At 35.1% G+C, this 10,369-nt stretch overlaps 1 protein-coding gene across 1 annotated transcript in view; it reads left to right on the top strand.

The window, feature by feature from the left end:
* Window positions 1–217: 217 nt before the first annotated feature.
* The window catches only part of LOC115449035 (GTP-binding protein Rhes), a 47,536-nt gene continuing 37,384 nt past the window's right edge, over window positions 218–10,369 (top strand). The window contains exon 1 of the mRNA XM_030176724.2: window positions 218–586. Coding sequence (XP_030032584.1) covers window positions 240–586 — 347 coding nt within the window. The 5' untranslated portion in view covers window positions 218–239. The remainder of the gene's footprint in view (window positions 587–10,369) is intronic.

Genomic DNA, 10,369 nt, shown 5'->3' with positions numbered 1-10,369 from the left:
ACACAGAACTTCGTGTCGTATTTATTATGCCACATAGGGCTAAGGCATTTCTTCTCCATAACGGTGTAGCAATATTCTTAAAATAGGATTCCAATTTCCATCTAAGTACGTATTAATATTGTATAGCTCTAGATTCAATATGAGTTGTGCTATCAATTTACAGGTTATTATTATTGTAAGATTTACAGTGTATTCACACTGAGCAATGCGTTGACAATGGATATGAGTTAAAGTGAACCATGTTGAACGGGACCGCAGACCGCGGCGGCGTATCGCTGCAGTCGTCGCCTGTGAAAGTCTCCACATCACCAGTTAGGGCATCTCCTAGCCCAGTGAGGGCGCCACCGTCGCCTCTAAAGTCCTCTTTGTCCAGTGGAAGGCAAAGCTCTCCTCGGCGATGCCAGTTTGCAGCACCAGTAGAGGATGCTAGGGATAAGTGCGGCACCTCGTGGCTTTGTAGGAGAGGGGCGGGAGTAGGGGAGGAGTCGGAACCTGAAAGGTCGCCGGGGCCAAGCGCACCTTTGCCCCAGGGGTGTGAGGACTCCGCGCCTCCGGCGAAGAACTGCTACAGACTGGTCATGTTGGGGTAAGTGTTTGCACACGTTCTTCTATTTAAATAGGAAAATTCATTTGGTCAACTTTATACGAGGATTCGCGAAACACTGTAATATTTATTTGCCACCAAGCACTAGCTAGCGCTGTTGTATTTAGCTTAAATAGCCATGGTAATTGAGACACTTGACATGTCATATCTAAGGGTGACAATCGCAGTGGAGTGCTATCAACGATTATTAAAATTAGTTCATAAAAATCAACCTGACCAATTTTTAATACATCGCCGGTCTTTAAAGTACGAATAAGTTCCTTCGAGTTTAAGCGATAGCAATGAATGTATGAATTATTCATTTTATCCGAAAGCGGGTACCATCGGTGCCGTTGGTCACCGATATTAAAAAACAGATTTAGTTCTTCGTGTTATATTCTGTTATCTATATTTGCACAAACAATGTGTATATTTTTTCTTTTTTTATATAGACATTAATACGCTATCTAGTATAATATCTACTATAATTGTATGTATAAATGTAAATAATGCAAAGAAATCTTCACTCAATATTTTATAAATACCTTGTATGGTACCATCAAAAACTGATTTATTTTGAGAGAACCCGTATTTCCTGTATTCGAAAAAAAACTATCTCGTACTTTTTACATAACTGTTTTCTAAGTTATTTATTACTAGCGGCCCGGTACATGCTTCGCTACGTATAAAGTGAAATATCAAAAAAAAATTGCAACATCAAATACATTTATTCAAACAAATAAATATTTTATTGATTGCTAGCTATTTAAAAACTGAATCCAAAACATTTTGATAAACAATATTTTTTGTTTTTCCATTTTGAGCATGAAGAAACAAAAGGCTGGGGGTAGCGACTCTGGAGCAGGCAACATAAAGTTGACCATGTGAAAAACATGATTCCTCCAAATTCACACCACAAACGTTTTCTAAGTTATTTATTATTCATTAATTATTAGTTGTCTTTTTGTGCAAATTGTATTTGTTTTACGACTGCGGCATAATTGTTTTTCTATCTATCATTGAAAATGACATATTAATTAATTTTACACAAGTTCTATGAAACGGTTGTCTCTAACAACCCTTTGTTGTTTAATATCAAATCTTATGACAGAAGAGGGATAACGATTCTCGTCCAATGGGTCGAATCGCTCAACCATAAATGTGTGCCACCACAAATTAACACGCGTGCTTCTGGCACCAAAGGGAGGGAACGGTTTGATATTTGCATGGGTATATTTATCTATGGACAATGTATCCAGTGATTAAATATTTTTTTATACGACAAAATTAGCTCACTGCACCAGATTGTTAGTAAAGTGAGGTCCAAATAGTGTCTATTGATGAGAGATAAGTTACCCCTTGCCAGTCGATACAACTATGTCGGCCTGTTTGTTTGATAAACACAGACTGACTCCAGCAGATGACACAATATATAAACCATTATAGCCTGTTTAAAACCGGATATACACAGGCTAATTCTGAACTGCGACACAATTACGTGGGCTACTATGCTACAGTTTGGACATTGTGTACCGTGGTCGCTATCCGGACTAAAGTATCCGACCACCAAGAAAATACTAAGAAAATACCTTTAATATATCTTAGTGAAAATAAACGTGGGTGTGATACACTTCTGCCTACCCTTGAAAAGTGATAAGGCAGTGAAATAGCAAAAAGTTAATAGGTACATCATAACCAACGCCCATAAACACTGATAAAATAATTTTGTGAAAACCTCTAAGGAAAGCAACAAGGATCATAGAAGGGGATTGTTTGAGCTTCCGACAATGTTATTACACGAAATATAATAACTGCTACTCCATATTGATTACTTGGAGTTCATATTATAGTTTAGAAATTTATTTTTTAATCTATCGTACAACCACGACCCTTCATTTTCATTGTAAAATTATTTTTATATGGGACCACCATGGATCTACACCACACTGTAAACTAAAAGAATTTTCAAAATCGGTTCATAATTGGCGGAGATATCCCGTTACATACACAAAAGAATCAATCTTATTGAGAACTTCCTGTTTTTAAGTCCGTTAAAAATTCTCAGCCAACATCTAAAAATTAATAAAAAAATCATAATGAACTGCATAACAAAAATATTTTTTATCCAGTAGCTAACCCTAGTTTTTATACGAACCATGATACAAAAGGACAAAGTTCTACGCGAAAAAGGTTAGTTCATCCCGAAACTAAAAAAAATCCTGTTTGCACATCGGAGATTGGAAATTTTGTCAAAGTAAACTGTGTGCGGTCGAATTGCCGTTTCTTAGTTGCTTTAATTTAGCACAACTTTTATTTCAGCACTAATGGAAAATGGACATGTCAGTTACTGGATAAGGATTGATGGTTGGAACGTAACGTTGAAGCAAAATGTTTGTTATTTTTTTAATACTAAGGTTATAATTGGCGTGATAAAACCCGCTGAGTTTTTGTTACGGTGACTGGTCTTTATCTTTTCTTCTCTCTCTTTAAAATGAATCGAAGAAGTCACTAAAATTCTAAATCCGTTGTAATTAATAGAAATAGTATTTGATTATTATTTTAATTTACACAGAATTGTGATATTTTCGACATCTGTCCTTTTTGTAAAAAATAAGATTGCTCGGATGATATCGCTTAAACAAGGTCGCCCATTCTACCGTAAATTTGAGAAAATGTATTAATCTTGTTTATGTTTCTTTTTTCAACAATGACAAAAGAGAATATTTGTACTGTTTTAAGTAACTAATTGTATAATATTTTTATTTGCACTCAATTTTAATACAGTTTGAGGTTATAAAATGCAATTATCATCTCACAAAAGATTAGGGTCTATTTGTTGATGCCCGTTGAAGAGGGTTGACTAAGATGTTTACCCAATTTGGATGAGTGTGTGCCGCTTCGACCTTTTTAGGATTCTATTAACGGTTCAATTGGAGTTTTATGGTGTTTCCATGTGATTTTTGGCGCTTAATGGTGATGAACGCTGTCTTTTGCAAATTAAGTTTCTAGTAGAGAAATATTAGAGTTATTTCAAAGACATTAAACTATGTAGTTAGTTATAGACAAGACATCACGGCGAAATTTTTGCTCCAAAAATTATTACCAATTGGTAATAAGTCGTTGTCTTTTTTTTAAATGTATGACAAGATGTCACAGCTTCCTTACATATTATTACAAACATAATATATTTACAGAAAATATGCTAATATTCGCATTAAAAAGGTGCAAATCATGACACGTAACGTATAACGTGCAAATATGAAGTAATTCCATTGATGTTTTGCTATTTCACGGTAAATTGAATAATCATCACATAAGCGCAAAATTTTCTATAAACAATGCCGCCGCTTTTTTGATCCATCTCAAAAATGTACCTATCAGAACAAAGTTTTTTTGACACGCTACAAATGAGTTATTATGATTGGTTCATTCTCGGAATCGGATTGAAGATTGAGATTGGGATCGTTTGTTGGAAACGGCTGTTTATCGTCTCGGAAAGGAATCTGACACTTCTGTCTTACAAGCAATTTGTTTAACTCTCGCTATAGTTTGTTCCACGCGTGTATATTTTATAATACATAATATTACAAATGCGGAAGTAGTTCTGTCTGTTACATTTTTAAATACGACTAAACCATTGTTTAGGCGGCGTAGGCAAGCCCCTCATTTGAGGGACCGACCATCCGGTGAGGGTCGACGGAGTCCGATGGATGAGCGTCCCTATGGCGCTCAAAGGGGGAGGCCTATGTCCAGCAGTGGACGATTCCCGGCTGAAATAATGAAACCATTGTTTCAAAGCAATTTTGTTGTAATTTAGTACGGAGTTTGTGTGCACCGTAAGGAAGGGCATTTAGTTTTTAATTTATCACAAACTACTTCCGAAGAATTCGTGACCAATGTTAATGCAAATAAAGCAAATATGATTTAGAATCCTTAGTAATATTTGTCCTGGCTGTCTAAGTAGCGGCAATAAATCACTGGTGACGTAGATCCGGTACCAAATTGCGAATTCCTCACGTCGAACCGCTGACGGCTATGATTACCATCAGAATATATCACAGTAGTCTTTAACATTGTTACTCGATTCTGTGAATTTAAAATCGAATGTATTATGTGTTTCATTTTTTTTATTACTTTGAATGACAAAAATGACAAGACGAGCTTGCCGTTCGCCTGATGGTAAGCGATACGACGACGTAAACAGTAGAAACACCATCCAACACCTTCAATTATAAGGTATTGTTTGGTTGCCACTTTGCTCGCCATCCTGAGATATGAGATGTTAAGTTTTATGTCCAGTAGTTACACTGGCTACAATGTTCTTCAAACCGAAACACACTGCTGCTTAGCGTCAGAAATAGACATTGCGGTGCTACCTAAGGCGAACTCTCACATATAAAAGAAGTACCACCAGTAATTATATTCAATTATCATATTTCAGTATTTGTTTGTTTCGAAATCGGTAACGTACGAATTTGCTTGCGACTTGTGAGTTATTTTTTAGAAGAAATTATATTCAGAGATAATGTAGATTCTGATGGGTGACGATATTCTTTCGAATAAATATTTCCGAAGGTGACTTCCAACGTGTAAAATTTGTGTTTAACATTAATACGCCCTAACCGCCAAAATTGAAGCAATCTATAGACTATTGGGAATCCAAGGCTTACTGCAAAGATAAATACAAGCATTATCTATGCTTAAAAGAATATGACCACTATTAGCTAATAAGGAAAACATGTGTAATAGTTAATAAAAAATATTTTTTATTTATTTTATGTTATGTCCTTTTGTTGCGAATGGTTACGATGGAGGGATTTGATACGAGAGTGCGATATCATTGTAGTCCGCGGCACCTTTGATCAGTGGTCTGCGAAATTGATACATTATATCACTGTTAATGGATGTGTTGTCATTTATATTGATTTCAATGTTATTCGTAAAAGCGGCGATAGCCTAATTGGGTGTGGAACGGACTGCCGAGACGAATGTCCGCAGGTTCAAATCCCAAGGGCACACACCTCTGACTTTTATAAAAAATCATGTGCGTACTCTTTGTGAATTTATCGTTGGCTTTAACGGTGAAGGAAAACATCGTGAGGAAACCTGCACATTTGAGAAGTTCTCTATATGAATTTCGAAGGTGTGTGAAGTCTACTAATCCGCACTAGGCCAGCGTGGTAGACTAAGGCCTAATCCCACTCAGTAGTAGAGGAGGCCCGTGCTCAGCAGTGGGCAAGTATATGGCTGATATTATTATTATTATAATGTTATTCGTAACTCGTATCTCTCTATTCTCACTTATTTATTTATAGTCCAATGTATGCCCGAAAACCGGTCCAATGTGAGTTCATAGAATTTATTTCACTGAAATTAAAATCTTTGAACAAATGATAGCTGTATACTTGTACACCCACAGTTTAATCAACAAAAAACAATTGAAGAATAAATCTTGATGACTGTTCATTGGAAGGGGAATTGTTGAACCGATTACAATAGGACTGGCGATTATAGATTTTCACCCGGATAAAACATATAAGGTGCATTTTGTTCCCGGAATCGAGCCCAGTTCTCCAGGGACGGTGTTTGATTTACACCGGGCGGTGCAAGCGAAAATAAATCCTAACCAAGCTTACAAATGCTGATATTGGATTTGATTTAGTGATTTAAAATTTTTAAAGTGTTCGATTTTTAAATTCTTTATATTTTGCAGTTCAGTGATTTTTTTTAATTTAAAAGCATATTATACATTTTAATAATACAGTTACTGTCTAGGATCAGGCGGGGTACAGCCAGCAAAAAAAAATGTTTTTGTTGGTAGGCGTTATATTCGTTCTACATTCACCAGTTAGCTATACTCAACCTAAGACCCGCCGGGCTTTTACTAGTAAACCACCAGAGATCGAAAATTTTACAAATATTAATTAAACTTTACCCCAGAACACTTAAACACGCTGACATTATAAGAATAAAATAATTCAGTTAATTGTGAATACTTACTTTTTATTTAAATAGGGTATTTACTATGTAAAATTTTATCACTCATTATTTACGTAATGGCAAATAATATGCAAATGAAACTCTTATAAAATTGACTAAAAAACTACGTAGGAATTCATATTTCAAAGATTGTAATTTGTAATAATCGGCGCATAATGGGGTAATCGTTTTATCTCTTTTTTTCGCGTGCGTCATGTCTCCATTACGTCACAAAGATTTATTACGTCTCGTTTTTATTTTTTTAAATCTAGTCCTTCCATCGACTTTCGAAGGCTCATATCATGATGATTTTTGAACAGATTTTGTTCGTGCCTTCTACATTAAAATTAAAAATGATAATAAAATATGTGTAAAATTGACTATTTTGATTAAACTTTAAATTCAATTTCTTTCGTCTCTTAGATTGGTAAGGTTTTTAACGCGCCCTACTCCGCTTTAACCATTCGGGCGCCGCGGGTGAGATATTTTTCAACGAGCGGGTAGTAGATTTTTTCATTTTTTACAGAATGGAAGGCAAGCCGCACGCTTAAAGCCCGCATTCACACCCGGATTTGATCTAGTAAAATACTAGCTTAGCAGTCGGTTGTATAAAGTATTTTTAAAACTAAATAACTAACTTGATTTTAATTTGGCGTTTACTGAGTAAGCAATGTTTTATGTAAGATATTTTTAACCATCTGAAGACTTTAAAATATTTATTTCTTTACATCCGTAGTCGTATACGGTAGGTAAATCTTTGGGCTCTTGCGATGGTTACACAATCTACCGTGAAACTGCAATATAAAAAACTTCATATCGTGATTTGCACGTTTTTATGCGCATATTTTCTGTGAATATATTATTTTTGGATTAATATCCAGACGCTGTGATATCTTGTTACACGGGCATTCGAATAAACAACGACTTATTACAAATTGGAGCCCAAATTTAACCCTGATATCTGGTCTATAATTAACCATACTGCAGTGGCGAAGAGGGAAATTTTTTAAAAGGTAACCCGAGGCAAAAAAAAGTTGTCTTAGATAACATATCGCGGCTTATTTAACAGCAAACAAAAACTAAGACAAACGTAAATAAACCTAAAAGGGAAGCCGGTAGTAATCGGATTGTATGGACGCTACGCCACTGCCATACAGTATAATGTCCATTGTCCTTCGTTATAAAAAATTTTGCTGGTATATACACCTATACTTCAAACCCTAATCAACATTATCGGAAAGTATTACGTATATCCAATCCAATACACAATTGAAACTCCGACGTTTATAAATATTTAATTGGTCTGCATGCCCTGGGTATGGTTAGTTGAAATTTGTTTTATCTATTTAAATATTTAGCGAAAGTATTTATGGGGAATTTGAGGCTTATGAAAATATTTTTAAGTAATTCAAAGAGTATTATAAAACAGATTTTCATCAACCTGATATATTTGATAAGTCTCAAATTCCTCAAAAATACTGGCACCAATGTCTTTTACAGCAGCAACATCGCGATGTCTAGTTTTGACGCCAAGCATCCGCGTGCAGGCCCAGTTCGGCTTTAATTGAAGCCAGTGTTTACTGGGAAGTACTTTGTTGCTAAGTTACTAACAATCTTCAAATTTATATTTGAAAATCGTCACAGTATCAGATATACAGTCACCCGTAATCGCTTTTCTAAGATTAAAGTTTAACAGCTGATCCAATTACAGAGGCGTGATGTCATCAAGCTGACCTTTCAGTTTTTACGTCTGGAGTAAAACATGGCAATCGCCACGAGTGTCAGGGCAAATATTTGTTCGTTGTCTTGGCAATATATGAGTATGTTACATAGGACTTAAAAAGTGAAAAATGTGACAATATGTGTTGTAGGATGCCGTCGGAAACGTCGGATTATTTGTTTAAATTTAATTCACGGCGCTTCGAAGATTTCGCAGTCATAGTCACACTATAAGGTCTTGGTATATTGAGTATTGTTTTAAGGAAGAAAAATGACATGAAAAGAAAAAAATGAATGAAACTTTTTAGTAATTTAAAATATTACGCAACAGTTCCATATTTAAATCAGTCGAAACGTCAAAAAAAATAGTTTTACAAAATGAGACCTTTTTCGATCACGTAAAAGGTTTAAAATTTTAAATAAATCTCTTTAATTAAATTCCACAATAAACATTCAAATTTATTCGAACCGCTATTTAGAATCGATTGCATATTCATGATCGAGTAAGTCATTTTGTAATTAATAGTTACACGTCTTCGCCGATGCCCTACAGCGTGCCTTTGTAAGTACATACTATATTATTCACGGCCAATTACGGTTAAAAATACCACGTTCTTTGAATACGGTATAAATAAATCGAATTAAATTTAAATTTAATCAACTGGAACTTTGTAAAGCGAATTAATGTATTGTCGAGTTCATTGACCTCTTGTCTAAGCAGAGAAATTAACTATAGATTAGTGAACTTGGGTTGATTAGTAAAAAATCTCTCATTCATTAAAGCTTCATTAAATTCTATATAAAGCAATTTTTTTTAGTATATGTGAAAAACTGTAAAGATATGCATGTTAGAAGAAACTGCTAAGCAGATTTCAATGTAATTTTGCATAAAGGTACGTCCTCGGTTATCATATTATATGATACATTTTATCCTATTAAAATTAAAAATTATAATATAAAAACCGCGATAAAATCCGAATAATAGTTTATTTTTAATGTCCAACATTCGCGTAAACATAAGAAATCATTAGTAAATATTTATTTATAATTATATACAAGGTTGTTGCATATATATCGTAAACCTTGTGTATTAAGTTCAAGCAATTTGCTGGTGGTAGGATATATTTTGTATCCGCCCGGATAGCGACCTCTATATATGAGGTGTTAAAACCCGCCATAGTGGCCCAAATATGCAGTCGCGTTTCGGGATCAGCCTTTGTATATCCGCCATAAATGTGTCGACTGCCGAGGGGTAATCATCTCTCGTCAGTCGACATTCTATTGGATCCTACTCCACTTACCATTATACGAGACTTTCCCGCCCTCACACCCACCACTACAACTCCTGTAAGCCAGGATCAGCAGTGGCACGCAATTTATGAACCGAGCAGGTGACCACTTACCATTAGGTGCAGTAAGACCAATTTGGCGTCCACGTATAAAAAAGGCAACGTCTAGATATACTCATTTGATAACTAAACTAAGTAATGTACTCCAAGCATATCTTATTTTCCTCTAACAGCCTTTGTGTTATTATAAGTAACTTTGCCTTCTTAAATCTCTCGAGAGACTCTTGAAATGGCACTACTATGTTCCTCGGGAATCAACACAGTATACTAAATAGTAAATAAAGATAAGGACAAGGCATAAAAGGTAATAGACAGCCATGAACGGCATCAATTCCGTTGGAGAAGAGCATAAATGGACATTTAATATGTAAAGTTGGCCGTATGAGAGTTATTTCTTTGTTTATAATGATTTCTTATGTTTACGCGAATGATAGACATTGAAAAAAAGTTTTTTTTTAGATTTTATCGCGGTTTTTATTTCATAATTTTATAGCGACATTTCAAAGACTTTGCAGCCTTGTTTGTTAGGAGTAACTGACGAAACAACTGAACGGTTTTGGATGCACATTGAGAATTAACACGTAGGCTACCTTTTATGGCGGTAATTTGCTTCCATGGCATATATGAAATTCATTTATCAATTTTTTTAAATTGATGACGCCATCGTACAATCTTTAAAGAAATTTTGTAGCTGACAGAGCTTTACACCCGAGCGAAGCCGCTATTTACACCTAGTAAA

The sequence above is a fragment of the Manduca sexta genome, chromosome 15 (assembly GCF_014839805.1).
Source record: "Manduca sexta isolate Smith_Timp_Sample1 chromosome 15, JHU_Msex_v1.0, whole genome shotgun sequence".
In the NCBI taxonomy this organism is placed as follows: domain Eukaryota; kingdom Metazoa; phylum Arthropoda; class Insecta; order Lepidoptera; family Sphingidae; genus Manduca; species Manduca sexta.
The sequence above is the reverse complement of the archived record's forward strand: the minus strand, read 5'-3'. Positions and strand labels throughout refer to the sequence as shown.